Source organism: Anopheles coluzzii, chromosome 2 (assembly GCF_943734685.1).
Source record: "Anopheles coluzzii chromosome 2, AcolN3, whole genome shotgun sequence".
NCBI lineage: Eukaryota > Metazoa > Arthropoda > Insecta > Diptera > Culicidae > Anopheles > Anopheles coluzzii.
The window spans coordinates 92,664,826-92,688,095 of record NC_064670.1 but is presented as its reverse complement, the minus strand read 5'-3'; the positions used below and the strand labels follow the sequence as shown (position 1 = coordinate 92,688,095).

At 47.8% G+C, this 23,270-nt stretch overlaps 5 protein-coding genes across 7 annotated transcripts in view; 2 read left to right on the top strand and 3 right to left on the bottom strand.

The window, feature by feature from the left end:
* The first annotated feature begins 778 nt into the window (after nucleotides 1-778).
* LOC120953215 (potassium/sodium hyperpolarization-activated cyclic nucleotide-gated channel 2-like) lies at nucleotides 779-5,497 on the top strand. Of its 2 annotated transcripts, none has more exons than XM_040372977.2 (10): nucleotides 779-2,193; nucleotides 2,327-2,476; nucleotides 2,545-2,678; nucleotides 2,747-2,913; nucleotides 2,999-3,332; nucleotides 3,405-3,598; nucleotides 3,687-3,836; nucleotides 3,918-4,211; nucleotides 4,283-4,331; nucleotides 4,492-5,497. In XM_040372977.2, the coding sequence occupies exons 1-10, from the start codon at nucleotides 1,976-1,978 to the stop codon at nucleotides 4,986-4,988; spliced, it is 2,187 nt and encodes a 728-aa protein (XP_040228911.2). In that variant the 5' UTR covers nucleotides 779-1,975; the 3' UTR covers nucleotides 4,989-5,497. The 2 variants fall into 2 exon arrangements, with proteins under 2 accessions (XP_040228911.2, XP_040228912.2); XM_040372978.2 differs by having other exon boundaries at nucleotides 780-2,193; nucleotides 4,795-5,497.
* A 695-nt stretch (nucleotides 5,498-6,192) lies between these two features.
* On the bottom strand, nucleotides 6,193-7,651 carry LOC120951251 (thioredoxin-like protein 1). The gene is made up of 3 exons (XM_040369845.2): nucleotides 7,186-7,651; nucleotides 7,001-7,111; nucleotides 6,193-6,936 (listed from the first exon to the last, which is right to left on the bottom strand). Exons 1-3 carry the CDS (start codon nucleotides 7,435-7,437, stop codon nucleotides 6,439-6,441), a joined length of 861 nt encoding a protein of 286 aa, XP_040225779.2. The 5' UTR covers nucleotides 7,438-7,651; the 3' UTR covers nucleotides 6,193-6,438.
* A 2,805-nt stretch (nucleotides 7,652-10,456) lies between these two features.
* LOC120951030 (non-structural maintenance of chromosomes element 1 homolog) lies at nucleotides 10,457-11,502 on the top strand. Its single transcript, XM_040369507.2, has 3 exons — nucleotides 10,457-10,680; nucleotides 10,753-11,240; nucleotides 11,323-11,502. Exons 1-3 carry the CDS (start codon nucleotides 10,563-10,565, stop codon nucleotides 11,434-11,436), a joined length of 720 nt encoding a protein of 239 aa, XP_040225441.2. The 5' UTR covers nucleotides 10,457-10,562; the 3' UTR covers nucleotides 11,437-11,502.
* Nucleotides 11,431-13,352, bottom strand: LOC120951029 (bifunctional coenzyme A synthase). Its single transcript, XM_040369506.2, has 2 exons — nucleotides 12,506-13,352; nucleotides 11,431-12,432 (listed from the first exon to the last, which is right to left on the bottom strand). The coding sequence occupies exons 1-2, from the start codon at nucleotides 13,226-13,228 to the stop codon at nucleotides 11,590-11,592; spliced, it is 1,566 nt and encodes a 521-aa protein (XP_040225440.2). The 5' UTR covers nucleotides 13,229-13,352; the 3' UTR covers nucleotides 11,431-11,589.
* Nucleotides 13,353-17,278: 3,926 nt separating this feature from the next.
* Nucleotides 17,279-23,270, bottom strand: part of LOC120950992 (pupal cuticle protein Edg-78E-like) — a 175,672-nt gene continuing 169,680 nt past the window's right edge. For both annotated transcript variants that reach the window (XM_040369444.2, XM_049605858.1), the window contains exons 2-3: nucleotides 21,507-21,546; nucleotides 17,279-18,335 (exon numbers count right to left, since the gene is read on the bottom strand). In XM_040369444.2, the coding sequence (XP_040225378.1) occupies nucleotides 17,937-18,335; nucleotides 21,507-21,518 (411 nt within the window). In that variant the 5' untranslated portion in view covers nucleotides 21,519-21,546 and the 3' untranslated portion in view covers nucleotides 17,279-17,936. The remainder of the gene's footprint in view (nucleotides 18,336-21,506; nucleotides 21,547-23,270) is intronic.

Sequence of the window (23,270 nt, the reverse complement as noted above, 5' to 3'; positions counted from 1 at the left end):
GAAGCCCCAAAACCCAACAGGCGAGGCTATTGTGGTTGCAATGCTTCGGCACACTGGATAGATTTTCCCCGTCCAACCATGTGCATACCTGGAACGCTCACTAACATCATCACCACCACCACAACCACTGCGTTGGAAGGGAAAATGTTCTTTCCATACGTACCCACCGGGTTACATCGGAACGGAAATGAGATTCGGTTGATTCGGTCGGATAGAGTAGACACAATGAACCAGGGCTGAACCTCGCCCAGCTCCCCTGTTGCTTGTGTATGGTGACCGGTGTTAATAGCTACTCCGGTGGGAGGTTTTGGGAGCGGGCAGCCGGGAAAGGTCGGTGCCTTTTGGGCGGCAGGAGAAGGGCTGGCAAAATTGTTTTCGCTCTGCTAATAGATTGTTGATGGTCGATGGGATAGTAAGGTGAACGAGCTTTGGTGAACCGGGCGCCATCCTGGCACAATGATCCGGCAATGTTTTTGCAACTGTTGAACTTTCGTTCAGCCGGAGGGGAAGTGTTGTGATTTTTGTCTGTTTTAAGCTTAAAAATACATACCCGATGTGATAAATAATTTGAAAAAAGTTTAAGTTTGTTTGATGAATTTTAAACAGTATTCTTGGATTGTTTGAAGTTCATTTTTTGCTTTGAAACGTTTAATTTTCTGGATTTCCTTTTACGCTTAATTTATAAGTCTTATTTTATGCTTTTAGTATTTACACATGCAAGAGTTTGTCACTTTCTATTTGTTTATTCCATTTTATTTTCAGGATCGTTCATATCTTTCTAACGTTCAACAGTATATATGTAAAGAGTCTGCTCATCCATTTCGCAATAAATCGCACTCTAACATATTTGCATTTCCAGCTAAAGGACTCCAGAAAGACATCCATTCAATACAGTCAGTACGATCCAATGCACACCGTTCGATTCCATATCGCTTCACCGTCCATCGAACCTTTTCACCGCCGGTTTCGAAATGTTGCGAAAATTCTGCGAAAATTCTGCGAAAATATAAAAGCTAAATCATCGCACGTGCCTTTTCAACAACACTTCGGGCCGGCTTAGCAGTATGAGAACACAACTCACCACCTTTCCAGCCCTTTCGCTTGCTTCCCCATTAGGCAAGGTGACGAGATGTTTCGCACCAGTTTCATTAAAATTTCACCAGCAAGCATAATGCACCGACGAGATGGTTTTTCCTCGTGCCTTTCGCTCTCCGGAGCACCGAAAGGCATTTTACTTTAAGGGCTGAGCTTTACCCTGCTCATTTCCGCTCGATACTCCACAGCCGGGCAAGGATCAAAGGCTCACAGACACAGATAGCAGAGGCCTGGCAAAAATTGACTAATGAAAATCACAACCCAGAGGCGAAGGTGGAGGCTAATTAACCTTTCTGGTAGGACCGGAGTTTCTGGGAGTGTTTTCCTTGCTGTGGTTTTTTTGTGCTGACTGTTAGGCAGTTGGGTCGAGTGAGGAAGAGGAGGGAAATATCTTACGCTCCAAGGTGGTCCCACCTTTCCCGGAAAGTGATTCGCGAATCTTGGGCGCTTCCCAGTGCTCGCGGCAACACTTTAATTGAATTAGGATCACAAGAATGGAAAGCTTTCGGGGGTTTGCGGTACTAAATCTCCTGGTGTTTCGGTGCTAATGATACCAGCTGTAATCGCGGTTGCCTTTTGCGTTAATGACGGGTTTCAAGATGATTCAAGCTATTGTAATTAATCAATCGATTTAACAATGATATCAAGAGATTAAACTAATCAAGCAACTCAAATGATGGCTCCCTGAGACACCAAACGCCCGATCTTTAAGCTTGTTGCTTCATGCTCCAACCAACTCTCCCACTAGAAAGTCAACCATCAGAGTAGGCTATGTGGAGTGCAAAAGACAAAAAACAAAAAATAAATAAATATTGTTCGGCTTTTAATAGCTTCATAACCTTTCCTTGGGGAGACCGTTCCGTTTGCCGGTGAATTAAAAATGAGCAAAATCCCAACTCAGCAGCAGTACAAGCAGCGTCAGAGCAGCCTTCCAAACCCCGGCATAACCCACGCACCATCAGAACAACCCCCAGAGGAAATGGTTGCCGGTAATGGCGGTGAAAAAGGCAATCGGAACTTTCCATCGCACCACTGCTCCGTCAGCCATGATGTGGACCTGGTGAAGCTGCTAATATCCGCCAACACCGTACCACGCAGGTAAGCACAAACATGGGGAACACTGGAATGTAAAACATTAATGTCCCAGCGGCAGCACTTTGCGAGATGGATGGTAGTGCCATCGTTCGTTATTAATTTGTCGCGTCTAATTGGCGTCGCTTTCATCTTCCAGGCTCGCTCGCTGGTGGCGCCGGCTATGCCTGATCGATCATCACAGCCCCATCGCGAGGCTCGCCTTTCGCAGCGATACGGCAATCAAGCGCGAAATGTCACGCCAGCTTACCTACTACCCGGGCACGATACATCCGCTGAGCTATTTCCGGTAGGTATGGCGGCTAATGAACGGGCCGGCCTATTGGAGCGGCACTCATACTGACCCCATCGTTACAGCTTCATCTGGAACTGTCTGATGATAGTAACATTCGCGAGCGTCTTCCTGCTGATACCGTACGACATAACGTTTCTGTACCGGATCGAGGACTACTATCCCTTTACCGCGTTTCATATGGTGCTGTTGGGCGCGGGTAAGGCGTACCGATAGCTCTATTTCCTGCTATTTTGCAGTGCAGTGCGGTTTCATTTGCATTTACAGATTTCATTTGCCTGGTTGATGTGGTGATAAACCTGTACACCGGGACGTACGACCGCCAAACGCAGCGTGTCGATCTGAACATGAGCGGCGTCCGGAAGCGTTACCTGCGCTTTTGGTTCTGGATCGATGTCATCACCTCGGCACCGGATCCACTGTTGACGAGGCTCGTATGTCATCAACGTTATGGCTTCTATCATGCTGGGGGACAACTTATCACTTTTGACCTGATTTTCGTTGTTGTTGTTCCCTCAGATTCCCACCACAACGTTCGACAACTCGCTGGTGTACTGTCTGCATCGGCTCAACTTCCATGCCGGCTGCCTGTGGGATCTGTGGAGTCTGCTGTCGGTGATGAAGATCTTCCGCTTCCGGACGTTCCTGCGCTACATCCGCGGCCTTTGTGAGTGGTTCGGGCTGCGGCGCAAGGTGATCAAGTTCATCGCCATCCTGGCCACCGTACTGACGGTGTTCCATTGGAGCACGTGTCTAATGTTTCTGGTGCTCCGGTTAGCGCAAGGAACTGATCCAGCCCAGATCGATCAGCGCTCCTGGACGATGAAGATATCGTTTTGGAATCAAACGTCTTGTGAGGCTGCTTCTTGTTGGATGCTCGTTGACTGGTGTTTAATTCTAAAGTGCCTTTTTTCATTACTTCCAGTGGTTCGCTACATGGAATGCTCCTACCGCACGCTGTACACCGTGGCACACATCACGCACGACTTTAGCGAGTCCATGACCTACGACGATATGCTGATGTCCCTGGCCTACACCATCAGTGGCTACATCCTCAAGATTTACCTGCTAGCGGAGTTGCTTATTTTCATACGCATTCTGTTTTCCAGCGCCAGCAAGGTAAGCAGCAGCAACAGTCTCTTCGTCTTGAGGCTGTTATTGTAGGCAGTATGGTAATTGGAGACTGTTCCTCCATCCGTATCCCCAGTATCACGAGTATCGGTACGAGCTGAGCAACTACATGCGCCACGAGCAGCTGCCGGCCGCGCTGCAGCAGCAAATCTTGAGCTTCTACGACTTCCGCCATCCGAAGATCTACAGCCGCTGGTCGCTGATCCGGTCCGTGCTGGGGGAGCAGGTAATGTTGAGACAACTGACAGTGCTTTGGCAGTTTGGGTGTCGCTTTCAATCGCTTTCGTCTCTGTACCTCTGTCCACAGCTTTACGGAGAGATGCGCATGCAGCTGGTGGGACCGCTGCTTCGGGGCTGTCCCCTGTTTCGGGCCGTGTTTACCGACCAGCAGCTGATGGCGTTGGCACTCGGCATGCAGTACCAGCTATTCATGAGGAACGATATCATTGCCCGATGGAACGGTGACGAGCGGGCCTGGCACATGGTGTTCATCGTGTCCGGCACGGTCGCCCTGTACACGAGCGGCTGGCAAAAGGTGCTGCACCTGGAGGATGGGGAGCATTTCGGAGAATTCCAGCTGCTCTTTGATGCGACTACGGTGGTAAGCGATGGGATGGGATTTGCATGCACGATGATAACTGATAGATAACATTACTCGTTTGCATTTTACAGAAATTCCCCAACATGGTAGCGGTGGAAAACTCTCAGCTTTATATCTTGTGTGAGTATTTTTTTCCAATTTTGAGCCGCGTCTCGCGTAAACCATGCCTAGCTCTGTCCCTCATGCTTCTTTTCCCCCATCCATCTTGGTGTCTGATTGCATTTTCCACGCCTGTGGTAGTAGTTTATTAACCTTTTTTTTGCCTGCATCCGGCATGCAGCCGACCAAGACGAACCGACCACCACGCCAGTACGAATTTCCTGCCCGAGTACGGACGCAAACAAAATCCAATTCCACGCCATCAGCACTAACGGCGTTACCACCTGGGAAATAAAACATCGCTCCATCGCCTTTTCTGAGGGGACGCGGACTGTGACAGATGGGTGTGGGAAGGGAGGGGAGTCCGAGAACGACTTGGAATGGCAATTGCGATTGAAATACTTTTCGTGTCATTTCACGCTCACACGACGGTGCCTCTCCCATGTCCCATGTGCATGCGCTTCTCTCCCCCTGTGCACCGCAGCCCGGGACTGGTTGGAACGGTTTCTGCAACCGCACCCAGCGCTGCGCCGGCATCTAATCGACCTGGCAACGGAACACCTGCACCAGATGGAACAAATGCAGCGTGGCAGCGTGCTGGAAGCGCTGGAACATGTCGAGACGGTGCGAATGCAACCCACCACCGGCACCAGCAGTGCCAAGCCGCACCAGCGCTAGCGGCAATGAACGACCGAGTGCGCAGTGCGTTTCCTGCCCGGTCCGGATGAATAAATCCCACCGTGGAGCCGCTTACCTGGGCCGCTTCCGGCTTCCACCTCAATCCGGGCCCCGGCGACAATCAATCATTTCCGGAACTGGGGAGGAACTGTGCAAAGGTGGGTCGATTTGATTCTGTTTGCACCGAGCGATGGTAACATTATTTCCCCTCCCAGAGCAACATTTCCACCAGCCACCTTCCCCCACGGGATATGGTATTGTGTTGTTTGGAGGCGATATTTTTCCTCTCTCGCTCTCTTTTTGTTGCCACTTTTCCGATTTATTAATATTAAGTGTGGCAATCGCTACGCGATCGCTGGCTGCTTCACCCAAGGATGGCACCCGAGGCCCCCTTTCAACGGTGCAAACGAATTTAATTAAATATTTCACTTTGAAGCGGCATGTGCGAAGCGACGACTTCGGGTGGGTGGAGCTCAATAAATCAGTTAACACGCGGCAGGTTGAAGATACATTTTGGGTCCACGTGTTGTTCCATTCTTTACGACATCCAAACGGAGCCGGAAGCCCTCTAAGCCGGAAGCCGGGTTGAGAGGTTTGAGGTCGAGGTGAAATATATTACTCAAGAGCGATGAGTTTGAGTGGGAATCAAGCAATATGAGTGGAGGTAATTATTAATTGAAAGCATGGCGTTGGTGATGCGGATTTGATTTCCCGTGCGCATTTGGCACACACGCAGAAAGCCTTCTAAGTGGATGTGAAATGAAATTATGAGACCTTGAATGGATGACGGGGCACCGGTAATGTAAGTGAGGGTTTGATTAGGCTTAAAAACATCTCGAGCAATTCAATTGGTGCATATTGTACATGCGCGTGTGAAGAAGATACATCAACGATAAGAATCCTTCATTATTTAATAATTATATTCGTGGACTCGATGCATAAGGACACACGCTTGCGGACGCTAAATACACTTCAGAGATGAAAATCTGATAAGACTTCATAAGACCGTCATACTGAAGATGATTGACAATAGGGGTCGTTTTCATTGTCACGTTGGGGAAAGGTTGCATTGTTGCGTAGAATGAGTTCTGGTTATCTGCGCTTGGGTCATTTTTAGTGTGTCTTTGATGTTTTGTCCAACTAGGTAATGGATTTGGCTGGCCATGACAGGCTAAAATTGAAACTGTTCCGAGTAATGTAGATGAATCATCCCTTCCGTGCAACTCATTACGATGTACGTATTGAAGAAACAAAAGAAAGGAAGATTTGTGTTATTGTTTTTTTTTTTTTATTATTAAATCATACTTCCGATTCATGAGAAAAAAGGGATTGCAAACAAGTCAGTCGTCAACGTTTTTGCTGACGATCGATACCACCATCCGTTGCTCAACATCTGCGCCCGTCGATCGAACGAGCGAGCGCCACCCATTTCGCTGTCTGCCCCCGGTGCTCAGTGACTTTCACCCTTCTTGCCGGCCACGCGCTGGAAATCGTCCATCTTCGTCGTCGCGATCGGCTGCCCGATGAAGGCCAGATGGTCAATGATCGTCGTCTCGCCGCCCGACTGATTGTCCTTCACGAACAGCTGTATGTTCTGCACGTTCTGGAACTTGACGAACCGCAGCTTGGTCGGGTTGCCCGTCTCCAGGTCCTTCGGGTCGATCTCCAGGTCCTGCACCGACACGTACGAGTCGGCCATGTCGAAGTCGAGCGTGCGTGGCTGGTTGATGAACAGCTTCACGTGCTTGGGCCCGTGCGTTGGCGGCGCCTTGATTTTCAGCGAGTGCAGCTTCACCACCTGATTGAACGTGATCGAGATGATCAGCTGCTCGTCACAGTCGGACGCCAGGTGGCCGCCGGACGAGGTGAGCGCATTCGTCCACGGGTGGTCGTCCGCCTCGTTTAGGCACTCGCACTGGTTCTTCTGGATGAAGGTGTTCAGATCGAGCTGCAAATGGCGAAAAGAATGGGTAATTTAGTAGAGCTTGGACAACGAATCGCAAAGACCATACCATTCCCTGCCCATAGTCCTCGCCGGACTCGTCTGCGCTGGCCGCGTAGTGTTTCTGTATCTTTGCCTCTAGCCCGTTAATATCTGCACCCTGTAGTCGGTCGATCTTTGTCTGCAAAAGGAAAGGAAAGCAAAACATGAGCGAATCAGCCTCATGGGACACCGGCGGATTCCCGCACTGTTTACCCTGGCACGGTAGAAGATGAAGGTTGGCATCGCGGAAACACCCTGCGTGGCGGCCGTTTCGGCACATTTGTCTACGTCCACCTTAAGGAACACGGCTTTCGGGTACTTGGTCGGCAGCTGCTCGAACAGCGGTGCAATGTTGCGGCACGGGCCGCACCAGGTCGCTGTGAAATCGACCACCACCAGCTTACCACCAGCGGCCGACAGCTCGGCCTGGAAGTGTCCCTCGTCGTTGATGGCTTTTACCGCCATTTCTGTAGCTACAATTCGGCACAGATGCAACTGCAGTGGGTCGTGGAGTTTCCCGTCGAACGATGGATGCAATATTCACGAAATTGTAGGCAGAATTACGGCACAACCCCCGGCGGAACGGTTTTGTCTGTTTTTAGGGGCTTCGGCAACAAAGCGCGACGACGATGACGATGATTTTTCGGTATTTTGCTCGCTGCTTTGACAGCGCTCTTGTGTGCAGAGTGACCAGAAATACCGATTTATCTGTATTCCTATCGATTTTTTATGTGCCTACCGATTCACAGATGACCGCCCTAAAACTACCGATTTTCCATTTATCGTACCGAAAATTACAGATATTTGATTTTTCAGTCGTTTAAGCTTAATATGTGGCGCTTGGGATGCTGTTTCAAGGATCGTTATCCTCATTTGTTACTTAGGGTGGTGGCAACGCTTTTTCGCATACGATTTTATCGGACGGCCTGTCAAATTTTTATATGGGATTTGACAGATAACGTCAAACGACGAAATCGCACGTCCGACGTTATCTGTCAAATCCCATATAAATCTGATCCGATAAAATAGCATCCGATCAGCGTTGCCACCGCCCTTATCGCGCTGATAAACGTTTGTTTGCCGGGCACTTGAGAAATGCTACATGCGTTTCGCATTCAAAATTTTATGCGTTAAAATGTAATCCCAAGCGCCACAGATTAAGCTTAAACGACTGGAAAATTGAATATCCATATAAAAAAAATGAAAGCTCCACAGCTTCATTGTTTGATGAATAGATGGCGTATTAAAACTAATCATTATATTTCTATCCTTTTCTTGCAATTTGTTTCGACAAGTTTCTTCTTATTATGACCTATATAGCCTTCTAACTTTCTGAGCAAAAATCTATATAAATGGTCGTGTGGTCAGATACGTGGGTATCAACACCAACGACCATTACTCAAATCTCACTTGCTTCAGTGCTGGTGGTTTCCGTTGGAGTTTAGTATTTAAACAATCGTATCGCCGTTCTAGTTCTAGCGATGCATAACTTCAATGCGAAACCATACAACAGTACAGAGGAAATGAGAAAGCTCTCCTCCAAGCGATGAAGCTCAACTGGTTGGGGTATCCCACCAACAGAGAGCGCCACCAGCTTTTTTGCTATTTTTAGAATGCATGAGTCGTTTGCCGTCTGCTAAACGAAGTCTTTCTATATTCCGTTTAGGTAGAGAACTTGAGTCGTTTAGAAGCCGTTTAGTGGTCGTTTAGTGGATTTGTGGCACTTGGGTAGAAACACACGGTGGGGGTCCGGCCCAAGATCGGATCCGAAGTCCGTTGTTTTGGGCTAAAAATTAAAAGTGGCGGATAGAACGCTACCGCTCTCACTGAAAAGAACGCTCGCTCAAGCTGTTTCATTTTGTTTCCTCATACTCATCATTTTTCCTTCCTTTGCGTGTTATTCGGCTTGCGCTGCGCTGAACTGGTACCCCATTTGTTTCCTGCGAGTTGCACTGCGCTGGACTGAAACCCCCTCCCGCTCGTTTCTTTCTTAGCGCGCTGTGCGCTTCCCTTCACACGGACTTGGTGCACCCGAATCAAAAGAAAAACTTTAACACATCAAACTTGGTTTATAAATATTTTGTCACTTTTATTGCAAATAAAAGCACATTTCAATTCATAGCTTCACACAATCTTGCTTCAAACCCTACACATTATTTATAAAAGACGCAAACTTTTTCATTCACTTTGCTAGTAGGGTAAAAAGAAATTAATCGTTAAAATAATTGCCCAAGCTCCCGACCACGCTGGTTTTCGCTGGTCTTTTCGGGGATAATTCGTTAACGAATTATCCCCGAAAAGACCAGCGAAATACAGATCATTTTCGGGGATAGTGAACACACGTGAAGGATGAACCCATGCAAAAAAGAGCTAAAAATAGAAATGAACATTCGGATTCATTCCCTTCCCTCATATTCCAATTCATGCTCATGCTTCATCCTTGATGCTACCAACCACATCGCTAATTTTACTTCGAATCACTTTGCCAGTTGCGCCACCATATTATTATTCATGATCGTGCTATTTGCTTGTTTTGTTGTATGAAGGGGTACTGATACTAAATGAATTAAAAGAAATAAATAAAACAATAAAAATAATAGATTGACTATTAAACACGCATTTCTAACAATTAGTAAAGAGGTCGGAAGTTACTGGAGCTGCATGTTTTAAAAAGAAATCAAAACTTTAAATCATCAATGAAAACAATAAAAATGGAATTGAACTCATGTCGACCATGGTGCAAATATTACATCATTACCATTTGACCATTACTAGTTCATGAACATGAATCGTTATCTATTAGTTTTAAACCCTTCAAATATAGCACAATGAACAAAGAGATGTCTAAAAGTTCATCGATGCGTGTGAGAGAGTAGAGCTGATGAATAGAAAGAGATGGCATGAGTTTATGTTCATTATCCCCGAAAAATTTCGCTTGGGTGATTAAATTTTAATGGTTGCGTTCTCAACAGTGCTCCTGCCGAAATCTGCCAATGTAATCTGGCCACACTGGTCGCAGGTCAGGCGAGCTTTTTGGCAGTCACCGTCGCAAAACCGTCGCAAAACGCCAAAACCGACGTCACAAGTACTGCAAACCGACGTCGCCAGCGAGCGAAACTCGCAACGATTTCGAGGCGCTGGCGACGTCGGTTTGCAGTACTTGTGACGTCGGTTGTGACGTTTTGCGACGGTTTTGCGACGGTGGCCGCCAAAGAGCTCGCTTTGACCTGTGGGCAAAGTGACCAGAAATACCGATGTATTTATATATCTAGGGTTTGAAGGAAAAAATCTCAAATTTTTTAATCATTGAACTATGAAACTCAGGAACTTTTATTTTGCGCATTAACCCCCCCCCCCCCCCCGCATCCTGGTAGACACTTCTTTCGCTTTTACTTCTTTTAAATTTCGAGTTTTAACCTACCGAAAACTACCGATAAAATGTTGATGCGGCTACCGAAAACCGCCAAAATAATCTGGCCACACTGCTTGTGGGCAGTTCAGTTTCGGAAAGAGCGGCAAACACGAATCCCGGTGCTGGTTGCTGGCGTCCGCTTGTGGAAGTATTGTTTTTTTGAAGACCAATTTAAACCATGTCCGAAAACGTGTCCTACACGAATGTGCATCGAGCGTTTCTGCAGGCGTGCTCTAACCATGGCACTCTGAGTACGAGCCAGGCCTTCAATATGTACGTGGCCATCTGCGCCCAGCGTAAGTACCGGCGTGTACCGGTTCGATCGCGTTGGAACCGATATTTCATCACACAATAATCTCACTTTGCAGACGACGACAGCCACAGCATTCCAAGCGAAGCCGATCTGGCCAGCGTGATAGAAGCCATCAACGAGCGGATCTATCGCTTCGATCAGAAGATTGCGCTCGTCCACTACGATCCCACCGATATGGACTTTTACGTGTTCGTCAGTCTGCAGGAGTCGCCGATCGATTTGCAGCAGAACGTGTTCACCGCACCGGAGCTACACTTCTTCCGGGTGCTGCTGCGTGAGCTAGCGCTTAGCGAGGATCACACGCTGGCCCTGATCGCGTGCCTCAATCTGACGAACGATACCGCGAGCGAAGGGATGAAACCGTTGGCAAAGACGCGGGCCGAACAGTTGCTCCAGGAGTGGGAGCAGCTGGGCTACTTTCTCACGCTGGACGATAAGTGCTATCTGGGGCCGAAGGCGGTGGTGGAGTTTGAAAAGTACATCAGCAGGAACTATGCGGACGTTGTAACGCGCTGCTGCTTGTGCAATGTGACAATATTCTATGTAAGTTTTATTATGCTCCTGTTTTTTTTTCAAATCTTCCGTTATCCTGTACATTTCATTCTTTCTTTTTTCTCCACCCAAGGGTGTCAAATGTGCTTCCTGCCCTCAGATTCTGCACAAGGACTGCATGAAGAAGTACCTTCGGCGGTTGACCAACTGCCCCGCATGCAAAACGCTATGGAGCGTCCCGTTGTAGCTGTACTCACTGGAATTTAGTTTATTAACGCATTCTTATCCCATAAAACCCATTTACAAAGAATTTCGAATCCTGCACTGTCTATACTATAAAGCAAACGTGTTAACACAAGCTTCGTACGTTCAATCGATCAGTTAGTGCCTGAGAGCGCTTTTAAAGCTTCAGTTTCATTTCCTGCTGCAGAATGGACCAAGCCCTCTCGGCCTGCTGCTGCGAGTACTCGTAGCTCCACAGCGTGCAGAAGACGATGTCCGAATGCTGCACCATCTCCTCGTTGGACGATGGTTGCGCATCGACACGCCGTACCGCCTCGCGCTCTTCGAACTGATTGCGCTCCATCAACCGCCGGATCGCTTCCTCTCGCGGCACGATGCACGACCACACCTCGTGGCAGTTTTTGTGCCATCCGGCTTGCAGCATTACAGCGGCCTCCATCACCACCACCTGCTTGCCGTGCTGCTCGTGCAGCGTGCGAATTTCCTCGTTCGCGCGCTTCGCGATCGCTTTCCACATAATCTCGTTCAGTCGGTCCAGCTTGGCCCGGTCGGCGAACACGATGGCACCGAGCGCTCGGCGATCAATCTTCCCGTCCGGGGCTAGAATTTCCCGACCGAAGGTGGCCACCACCTGCTCGTAACACTCCTCGCCCGGTTCGTACAGCTGGTGGCCGATCTTATCGCAGTCCACCACACCGGCGCCAAGCTCACGGAACCGTTCGAGCATTTTGCTCTTACCGGCCGCAATGCCTCCGATCATGCCGATAATGTACGGTTTCGGGGGAATGTGGGCCGGGGCGGGTCGCCGTGGCCGTAGTCGCGTCCCGAGCAGATCCATCCGCTGGTTGCTGGAGCTGATTTTATCCTCCTTATCCTCGACGGTGCTCTCGTCGTCCAGCAGCTCGATGGTGTGCACTTCGAGCTGATTCAGTCCGTTCTGGGCGCGCAGCTCGTTCACTTTGGCGCCGCCGCGAGCCGTCTCAGTGCTGACAACGATAAGCTGAGGGGCGGAGGAGAATGAGAAGAAATAGTCCAGTTATGATTGTTGTAGTCCAATTGCTTCAACAACTTACATCCATGTCCGGGTCGGTGGCCGTTGGACCGAAGGGATCAAGTATGGGCACCACTTCGTACCGCAGAAACGGATCGACATCCTCCAGGAACTCCTTCACATGCTCTATCCGGTGAGCGGCTGGCAGTATGAGTTCGTGCAGCTTTTTACTCTTAATCATTCCACCGTCCGTAACGCCAACGACCACCCGTTCCGTCGCAAGCAAAACCGCCTGCGTAAGCAGCACCTTATGACCGGCGTGAATTCGATCGAACGTACCACCGAGTACCACATTGCGGTACGTTTGCAGCTGTTTGTCCAGTTCCGGTGGGAGACTGACCCGGTCCACGGGGAGTGTATCCAGCTCCACCACCTTCACACCCGGATACCGTTCGGCAAGACATCGTTCACCGCCGGTCCCGGACGAACTCAGTGCGTAATCGTAAAAGAGATAATCGGCCGTCGTGGGCCGTGCACGGTTAGCAAACGACTCGAAGCTGCCCCCGTTCGGTCGCAGCGATCCGGTCACAATGCGTAGGTCCACCTCGGACCCGAGCCACGTTACGGACGATTGGTACACACTTGCCACAAAGCGACCGAGCGCCCGGGGACAACTTACGTTCGCGGCCACCTGCGGATGGAACTGCAGGTAGAGCGTGCTGAGGGCATATGGCCGGGTAGCGGAGAGCGTTTTCGCTATGTTGGCCAGATGGACCGCTGTAAGGATACCGGTTCGGGAGGGCATTTTACCGACGTCACTGGGGGGAGCTATCCGTTCCGGGGGACTTTTCTTTCATTAATCCTCGATGCGATAAGAGGATTTTTGGCAAACAGACACGAAATTAGCTGATTTGGTCATTGTTGTGACAGAGAGCGGAGAAAACAACAACACGCGGAGTACTAGAGCGATGTATCTGTGGCTGATGATGGTCGCGTGGATGACAATCCAGTTTGAATTTGAACGTTATTTTTCGCCGCTCGAACGGTTCTTCAGTTTTAAAATATAGTGCATTTGTTAGTTAAATTCTTGTTGATGTAATATTTTTTCACCCTAAGAAAAAGAATATGAAGCTAAAAATATTGAAGGATTATAAATCAATCTCTGTTTATTCAGGTAGAAGCCGCATTCGTTTTTACGATCTTTAAAGGCCAGCGGGTATTTTATTAGGCCTATCGGTATCTCTCAGACACTCTATACTTCTTTTAGAAAAAACGGGACGTGAGCGATTTGCTCTCATCCTTTCAATGTTTTTTTGTGACATGATTACAAATGGGAAGCCGTAAGGAACAATGGTAGCGTTTCGATTGGTCGCAGCATCCCTCAAAGGTAGCGGAAGGAGTGAGAGAAAGGATACCTACTCCGGTCGTCATCTTTCCTCCCGTATGATAAGAGCATGTGATAAGCGCCCTATAGGTGAGAGTAGTCTATAAATCTTCTCACACTAGTGAGAGCGTGACAAATGGATAAACGCGATCAATTAGAAGGATCGATAGAACTGCCTCCTGATTTGGATGAGCTCCTCAGACGATACTTTGAATTTTAGTCCACGCTAGTAGCGTTTCGATTGGTCGCAGCATCCTTCAAAGGTAGCGGAAGGAGTGAGAGGAAGGATACACACTTTGGTCGTTACCTTTCCTCTCGTATGATAAGTATCCTCAATGAAGTGAGAGGAAGGATGCACACTCCAGTCGTCATCTTTCCTCCCGTATGATAAGAGAATGTGATAAGCGCCTTATAGGTGAGAGTAGTCTATAAATCTTCTCACATTAGTGAGAGCGAGACAAATAGATAAACGGGATCGATTCTAAGGATCGATAGAACTGCCTTCTGATTTGGATGCTCTCCTGGTACCAGATTTGAAATTTTAGTACACGCTAGTAGCGCTTCGATTGGTCACAGCATCCCTCAAAGGTAACGGAAGGAGTGAGAGGAAGGATACACACTGCGGTCGTCATCTTTCCTCTCGTATGATAAGAGCATGTGATAAGCGTCCGATAGGTGAGAGGAGCTATACATCTTCTCACAGTAGTGAGAGCGTGACAAATCGATAAACGGGATCGCTTAGAAGGATCGATAGAACTGCTTCCTGATTTGGATGAGCTCCTGGTACGATACTTTGCATTTTAGTCCACGCTAGTAGCGTTTCTATTGGTCGCATCATCCCTCAAAGGAAGCGGAAGGAGTGAGAGGAAGGATACACACTGCGGTCGTCATCTTTCCTCTCGTATGATAAGAGCATGTGATACGCGTCCGATAGGTGAGAGGAGCTAAGAGAACCTAATAGGAGAGAATAAAACTTCTCACAGTAGTGAGAGCTTGATGAATCGATTATCTCATGTTAGGCGTCATCCATGAATTATGTAACGCATATATTGGGGCATGTGCATTCTGCAGAGGGAGAGTTTATCATTTTTGTTTTTGTTTATTCGTTCTACACATGAGTAATATGTAAACGTTGATTATTTTTGTTTACTTAATATCCTTCGCGGTTATGCTGATCTAAAACGGATTGCGCTGTACCACGCAGCCGATTTATCCGTCATTGCTAGGGAGCCGATTCATACGAGGTTTGAACCATGGACGGAATTCAGTTACCACGGACGGACGGACGTAAAAACTTACCAATGGATCGTCGTAGTAACATTGCATTCTATTACTGCTACGACCGCAGTGGTACGCATTCCATTGTAAACGTGTAGTATGTTCGATGATAGTTACGGTCGCCATCTAGTACGTTTGATTTTGGATACGGTCGCCATGTAATGTGATGTGAACTGTACATCGTGTATCATCGCGGTAGGTCAATGTCTCGCTGACATGTATCGAGGTAGAATAGCACTATGTTCTATACGGACTTTTCGACACTAGATCGTCCAGGCGATCATAGAAACCCAAAAGGGGTTTGCCTTACTTTAAACGTTGTAGTTTAGAAGCCTTACATTGGGCTATGGAATGTGCTTTTGTCCCAATTAAAGGTTCAATTTATAAATTGTATCGGAATGAGGTGTTGGTCATTATATGCCTATGCTGCGCTTTTAGTGTTTTTAGGCAAGTTCTGGAACAGTTGAAACGTTCTAGCCAAAATCCGGGTGCGTTCCTCGTTTTTTGCCCACGCTGCACTTTTAGCGATAAGTTGCTATGCGTTCTCTGTTTGTCTTCTTTCCCGCAGTCAAGCTTGCATTGATTATTTTGCGCGTTTCGGTAGTTTTCAATAACTGCAGATTCTATTGCAGATTCGATTCAAAAACGGGTTCAGGATGGTTGCGGGTATCGTCCCCAGACTCAATTCCAGCAACGGCCCATATATCGATGTTGGAATCGGTTCTACATTCAATTCCGGAATCGGTTCCAGATTTGCTTTGAAATTGGAATTGCTTTTAGAATATCAATTGGAACTGGAATTGGATACTGCTGATAACCAGTGCCCAACACTTAAAAGAATGTTGGTCTTATCCTGCAATGACATAGTATGTCCTGAGTACTAGAGGATCCTGGTCCTGGAGTGCGATCCAGATGATATTCTAAATCTGCAAAATTGTTTAGAATTAGATTACCCGCAATATGTAAAACCAACAGTAGTTATAGCCAGTAAGTAATGAAGTATTTATGTAAGTAAATACAAATCTCAGATGAGGATCGATAATTCGGCAAACTAAGCGGGCGCTTAGGACATCAAGCTCAAGCCTACCATGAACGTTGATAAGAACTTTCACAGAATCATTCAAAATTTTGTCATGAAAACAAAGATATCTCTCATGTAGTTGTCGCATGGTACAGCATTTTTCCTTTCTAAAGCTTTTATACAGCACAACCCATCCATCAATCCACTAGATCCCCCGCATTACCGCGACCATTAGTAATCGAAAGGGCGTTCTCATCAACCACGCCAGCCTCCGGGTGCGCCTCATACGGTTGACCGATGACGATGACGAATGCATAATGCCGGGAAAGCTTTTCCCTTCGACCCATGCCGACAGTACCCTGAAATATGATCGTCGCTCAAAGACGACCTAGTGACGGACAGGAAAGGGGAGGATGAGTTATGTCATCTCGATGCTATCTTTCGCGCACTGTGATTGCTTTTCCTCTTCTTCTGCATTTCCCTTTCATTTGGATCGTCTGCCACGATCGCTCGACGATCGCGGGGCATTTGATCTTTGCTCTGCTCCGCGTGTATTTGTTTGCCTTCTTCTGTACCCAGCTCAAACCCGCTAATCAAACGATCGCGATCGACCGTCGGCGGAGATGTGTTTGGCATGCAAAACATTCTCTATCAAAACGAGCCGCCGTTTTCCCTGTCGTCGCGTTGTGGTTGTGGTTGCTGTATTTTATGATGTGATCTTTTTGCTCCGTTTTCTTTCACTCGTTTCGATCTGTTTGCAGCAGATTCCGCCAACGGGAACGGGCGTTAAGGTTTGATCATTGCGTTTCTGTTGGTCGTGTTTGCTTCACACTGCACGTACGACACTGCTAGGTGGGATGCGTTTGATGCTCTCGTATGTTAGACGTTTGGGTTGCTTCTGTTCGGATTGCTGCCAAGAAAAAGAAGGAGGAAAGTGACCTCTAGCCTTAAACTGGAGATGTTGAGCAACAGCAACGCAGCCAGACTGGCATTACCACGACCACACCAATCGTGATCGTGAAGGGTTGTGGCATTTTGCAGCATAGTCGGCGCACCGTTTGCGCGCTATTTTGTGGACACACATTGCTTGAATTTACTTTCTTCAGAGGTGAACGTTCTCCTAAAAATAAACCCAGTACCCCGTAGTAAAAGAAACACAACAAAATGGTTCGTATTTTTTCACAGACGTTTGTAAATGAACTAGTCAAAATTATGTACAAAAGTATTACAGCTTCGCAGTAAGTGTAGTGTGGTTGAAGAGAATTGAAAACAAAAAAAGAGGTGGACGCCTTGCCTGCTGTCCTACGTCTGATGGTTCGCTTAGTTAGTGGCTTTGCCTTCCGTGTACGTGGGTTGTTCTTATGTTTCTTTTTCCGGGGATGCTGTTGCCATTTTCCTTTCCTTTACTCTCTAGTGTAGTGTGTTTCTCTGTGTGTGTAGTAAGTGTACTTTTTTGTTGTAAGAATCTTTCTTCTAACCTCGTTTTGCTCTCCTTTTTCCCCTTTTGTCGATAACGTTTTCTTTCGGCAATACTCTCGCTCTTCGGGAAGGCTTGATGGTGTGTTCTTTGCTGTGTTGTTTGCATCGTGCAGCGGCTGGCTGCATGTGAGTATGTGCACAGGTCACGGTGAAAACGTGATTTTTCACCCTAAAATCTCATACTCCGCACACGCTGGTGTGTGCGCACCCGTGTCGCACTTGCTCTCTTCTCTACGCTGGCTTGCTTACTGTCTACCATTCTTCCCTTTCCCTTATTGCTCTCAATGACTGATGAAGATTTAGTGACGGCTGCGTCAACTTCCCAACTGCTCCGCTCGCCCGTTCTGCTGCTTACTGCAGAGCCTGCAGTCTGGCGATTTCGGCCTCCAGCGCCTGGATGTTGAAGTTCGGGTCGTCCTTGGGCGGGTTGGCGCGGATGAACTCGAGCGTCTTCAGCACGTGGGCCGGGACGGGGCCTTCGCGCGGCAGATGGTCACCCTGCGGCTGGTAGCCGTTCTCGTCGGCCACGTACGTCAGCGAGATGGGCGTACCGTCACGGTCGGTCCACGAGGCGGAACCCTGCGCCGACTGGCCACCGACGCCCTGCTCCTGGGCGCGGATACCGTTGCTCGTCTCGTAGTTCCACTGGTACGAACCGTCCGGGTTGACGACACTGTCCGAGCTCAGCACCTGCGCATCGGCGTCCGGGTTCTGGGCGACGGCAACGGCGGCCAGGGCAGCAATGACGAACTGGAAAACGGGATTGAAGAGAAGGCACGTTAGATTGGGGGCTGTTTGCGCGCACCTTGCTTCACGCGAGCACCGCTCATTGGACACTCCTGTTTTTTGGACAAAACAACGTAACACAACATCCTAACACCAAACACACCCTGTCCTTGAGTATTCCAACGGCTTGGACAAGCGAGCTGCAAACAGCAAACAAACAAATCGTGCACGTATCAAGATCGAGACATCTTCCTTCCTGTTGATGTGCCAAGGGCGTCACGATACACGTGACAAGACAGACAGATCTCCACGCGGGAAACTCAACAATCACTTCAATGCATTTTTAAGTGATGCATTTTTCCACTCGATTCGAGATGATTAATCATTCCACCGGGGGTCGATCGAGTCGTGGACGTATGTTGTGTGTTAGCTAGACTTCTGTTCCTGCTCGTATGCATAATTGCTGGCATCATCATCGCAGCCATCATCGCCCTGCATCTACACATCCGACACACTGCGGTGGTGGCCATCCGCTTTGATAGCGGGTAATTGAAGCCGATTACTTCCCTTCCCCTTCCAGCATTCACCTATCATCATTAGTGACGACGTTTCATTGACAACTGCTTATCGTGGTGGCGCGAACGCGAGACAGGTGCGTTTATGTGCCCTCATCGATGAGTCAACCATCATCGATCTTAGTAGTGGTGTTTGTGTTAGTGGCTGTAAAGCAGACCCCCCCCCCCCCCTTTGTACAAATCCAACTGATCGATGTTTTGTTTGGCCCATTCATCAACACACAACCTCAGCTCGGATCGAATTTACGCCGCTTTCGAGGAGTTTCGAGGAGGAGAAGGCATTAAAAATAGCATCTTCTCAGGACTAGAAGGTCGCTGGTCGTTTTAAGCGCGAGGTTAATTTAAGGAATGAACATGCGATCGGAAAAAACAAGTGTCATAAAAACAACAACATCTGACTGATCGCTGCCCCGGCTGGTGGTTGGTGTGATTGGGCAAGATTGGGCTATTCGCATCGGACGGTGGCTAGAATTTCGTGCGCATTCGATGTTGCTGTGCGCGTTGACTATCAAATAACAAAGCAAGGAGAGGGAGAGTTGTTACAACCCCCGGGCGAATGAATCGTGCGATGGCGCTTGATTGCATTTTGGGCAGTACATGGCGCACGGTCAAACGCGGTGACGCTCTAACGCCAACTGCGCTGCCATGGGAAGATTCGTGGCACAGTTTCACAGCAAGATCTCGCCGGCTTGGTCCGGTGGGTGGCACGGGTAGGTGTGCAACTACTTCTGGTTGCTCCTACCACTCTCATCGTCGCCATTGTTTGGGAAATTCGTTTCTTTTGTGTTGAGAGAAATATGCAGTTGCACTAGTTTTTCTCCCACGCTGGTGTGTGTGTGTGTGTGTTTTTTTTTTGGTGATGGTGCTCTGTGGTGCTGCCACTTAATTGGGTGGCAAAGGGTACACCTACACATACACACACACGGGCTAATGTACGTTTTGTTTGATTTTATGTAAGCAAGCTTTGCCAAACAAACAGCCAAACGGAAGGAGGGAAATCGTCGTCGTGGAAATCGTTTTGCTTCCGTGCCCAGATGCAATGCATGGGCATCCAGCCCACCCATTGCACAAGACAGCGATAATGAGCGAGCGTCTGGTTCAAGGTGATGACTTACGGTGATGTTGGCGCCGTAACTGCCCGCGACAACATTGTTGCTGTTCCCCTGAACAAGATTTGTTTACCGTGTGGCATATGGGGACGGTAGATGGAGAGAAAGATTGCATGTTTTTTTGTGTGTTGCTGTTGTGTTGCTGTGTGTATGTTGAGTTTAGTTGCGCTTATAAACGATGACAACGATAGCATGCTGAGATATTGTCAGGCTGCTTATGATCGTGAAAATTGTACAGCGCTTTTCGTTGTACGATGGCAAGACGTTAGAAACGAAACGTTTGGAGCTAGCGTTCGTGTCTAATCAACAATCTTGATTAGTGTAACTGAGACGTCGGTTTTCATTATTCTTGAATTAATGGCCAGATTTCATTGTATTAAAAATGTTGAATTCAAACGAATAGGAAAATTAAAAACCAAATTTTAATGAGTTTAAATTTTGATATTAAAATGAGTGATGATACTCTAAAAATGTTAAAGTAATGCTTGTTTTCCAAACTTTTTTTTACATCCTGAAAAATTGCTATCAATTTCGCATCAATTTCGCTAAGTGATATTTTAGAGTTTCTACAAACTTTTACTTGCATCTCCGAATTGGATTCGAAACTATTTGATTAACTTTCAAGGATCTAATTGTATATTGTTGAAGCTATGAACATCATGGACATATGTGACATTCGCCGTCGGTTCATTTTAGTCAAATGCGCGGAGATGCAAACGATCAGAACCAAAAATTGTAGTCATTTTCTCTTCAAAGTATCAATGTAGTTCTACTTAAATCAAAGTGGTCAACGAATATTATTGCGAATAGTATTGCTCCTTTTTGCATCAAACGTGCATTTTATGAGATTTGAAGCCGTACCATGGTAATTAAGCAAACATATTGCTCTTGTTCTTAGCAATCAAAATAATGTTTGTGTCGGGTATAATGATATCTAACGACTTGAAAGTACATCGGAGGAATTATTTCTAATTTGTTTAATAGAGAATCGCAATGCAACTGTATAGTTCAACACTTTACTAGCTCATTGCTGTGCGCCTCATCTATTGATATACTGAGAGGCATAAATGTCCATCCAGTTTAAATTTCTACGATGTTAGTTACTGAACTAAAACTCTCTAAAACAGTGGTTCCTTTACCACAAGCTGTATCAGGTATAAATGATCCAATAACTGTCATAAACAATTTGCAATAAAGCAAACATCAGCTCCATCACTAATTGCTTAACGAAAAATATTCCACATCACAGCTCTTTTGAAGAAGAGTTCACTCATGGCTACGTTCAGCTCCTGATCACACGAATGTCTCCAATGTCCAATTCCACTCGCACACAGACAAGCACACAACAGCAAGATCTAACTGAACCAAACGAAACAAAAGCGAGATGCTCCTTTTGCGCGAATATCCTTTTGTTGCTTACACACCGCCACCAGAATGCCCGACGCAGAATGATGACTCTTCCCCCTGAGCCGACCATGAAAGCAGCGATCCAACGGGAACGGAAAACTCACCACTCGGAACATGTTGTTGCGTTGTTGTTGTTGTTGTTGTGTATGCGAAACTCGGTTGTTTCAACCGCGAAAAACTGACCAATACTGATGTTACGCTAAACCAACCACCGTAGGCAGAGAGGGTACGTCTGTGACTGATCTGTTGGTTCCCAGGGGCCGCGTTTTTATAAGCCGGCGTGCGGCGAAGAAAGTCACGGCAAAAGAACCCACCACCCCGTGGCCGTGCGGTAAGAATGAGCGGGATGGGGCGAAGAAAAATGAAAACGAATGAAAAAGATGTGTGCTAGTACGTGCGCGATCGGTTAAGAAGCTCTCGACAAGATGGATTTACAAGGGAGGAGAAACACAGCAACGAAAACGACAGTAACAACAACAACAACAGCAACGATGACGACGACGATGATGGCGAGTAAACGGTACCGACTACTGCCTGCCTGCCGCGCTACTACCGAACGCGCAACTACCCTACTGCGCTTGGAGGGAGAAGGAACCGAATCTTACCACCCGGGGCCCGATCGGTTTTGGGCCGCGTGTGTTGGGGGGGGGGGGGGGGGAATGGAAGGATGGTGAGCGTGAGCGGGTGCCTGGTTGGGGCGGAATGGGGATGGGCTTGAAGGCTGCCGTGGTGTCTCATCGACGGTCGTGATCGTTGGTCGAGAGGGAAGACGATCGACGACAGGGACAGAGCCGCGCCGAGTCGTCATCCTCGTCATGACACCCGTTGATGATGGGAAGGATTTAAGCAAAAAAATAAAATATAGGAGGAGGATGACGACGGCAACTGTGTGTCTGTGCGTGCGCAGAAGTGGGAGCTGAAGGAGCAGCAGAAGTAACGATGATCGCAAATCGAATCCGCCACCGAAACGACGCGGCCGAATGCAAACGACGGGAAACCCTTAACAAAAAAGATAGATGCTTTGGGACAGTTTTGCGAACGGAGAGGGGGGTGGGGAGGGGAAAGAAAAGAAAAAGAAGCAACTCAAACCTTTCATGGAGGTTTGGGGGGGTAGGTGGGATAAAGGTGTATATGTTGTAAATGAAGGTGTACACGCGAGGCAAGCATCTTTGGCGGAGACTAGCATTAGCCATTGGAGGCTGCCTCCCCCGAGGAGGTGTACTGGCGCAAATGAAAGAGGGCAGGGTGGAGTTGCCTGAAGAGGGTGATACAAAAAAGTGCATCCACGGTGGGGGTGGTGGTGGTGGTGGTGGTGGTGGTGGTACTGCAAGGGGAAGGGCGCAAACATAAGAGTAAATGTTCGGGCGCGCGCGCGCACATTGCTGCTGCTCCCGGCGCACCGACACACACACACACACGTACACATTTAGTTACAGGCGTTAACATCTCGACCTTTTTGGCACGGTTTGCGGCCCAGGACGAGTGCTGATGATGCCGAAGATCATGCTGATGTGGAAGGCCTGCGCAACAGTCCTCCTCAGTGTGAGCGTGAGCGAGACAGAGCCGCGACGATTAGATTTCCTACCCGTACGGTTTGAACGGCAAAGTATGACGTGTTTTTTTTTTGCTGCTTTGGTTGTAAAAAATGTTGCTGCTGCTTGTGTTTTATTGTTTAGGTACGTTTCAAAACAAAACCTCAGTTGGTCAGATTAAGTCTTGTTTGGGAGAAAGGGAAGGTGAAGAGTGATGTTTGGGGTGCAACTCTTCTGTGGTGAACGAAATTGAGGAATTTTAATGATTTGAAGACATGATGGTCCAATTGGTCCGACAGCTGAAAAAAGTAAGATCAATTGCATACACCCAACATA

Coding starts and splice junctions, on each gene's coding strand:
- LOC120953215 (XM_040372977.2), top strand. CDS start 1,976: ATGAGCAAAATCCCAACTCAGCAGCAGTACAAGCAGCGTCAGAGCAGC. Junction 3,333..3,404: donor GTTTTGGAATCAAACGTCTT/GTGAGGCTGCTT, acceptor CATTACTTCCAG/TGGTTCGCTACATGGAATGC. Junction 4,212..4,282: donor TCTTTGATGCGACTACGGTG/GTAAGCGATGGG, acceptor TGCATTTTACAG/AAATTCCCCAACATGGTAGC.
- LOC120951251 (XM_040369845.2), bottom strand. CDS start 7,437: ATGGCGGTAAAAGCCATCAACGACGAGGGACACTTCCAGGCCGAGCTG. Junction 7,112..7,185: donor TCATCTTCTACCGTGCCAGG/GTAAACAGTGCG, acceptor TTCCTTTTGCAG/ACAAAGATCGACCGACTACA. Junction 6,937..7,000: donor AGGACTATGGGCAGGGAATG/GTATGGTCTTTG, acceptor CGCCATTTGCAG/CTCGATCTGAACACCTTCAT.
- LOC120951030 (XM_040369507.2), top strand. CDS start 10,563: ATGTCCGAAAACGTGTCCTACACGAATGTGCATCGAGCGTTTCTGCAG. Junction 10,681..10,752: donor CGTGGCCATCTGCGCCCAGC/GTAAGTACCGGC, acceptor CTCACTTTGCAG/ACGACGACAGCCACAGCATT. Junction 11,241..11,322: donor GCAATGTGACAATATTCTAT/GTAAGTTTTATT, acceptor TCTCCACCCAAG/GGTGTCAAATGTGCTTCCTG.
- LOC120951029 (XM_040369506.2), bottom strand. CDS start 13,228: ATGCCCTCCCGAACCGGTATCCTTACAGCGGTCCATCTGGCCAACATA. Junction 12,433..12,505: donor CCACCGACCCGGACATGGAT/GTAAGTTGTTGA, acceptor TCCGCCCCTCAG/CTTATCGTTGTCAGCACTGA.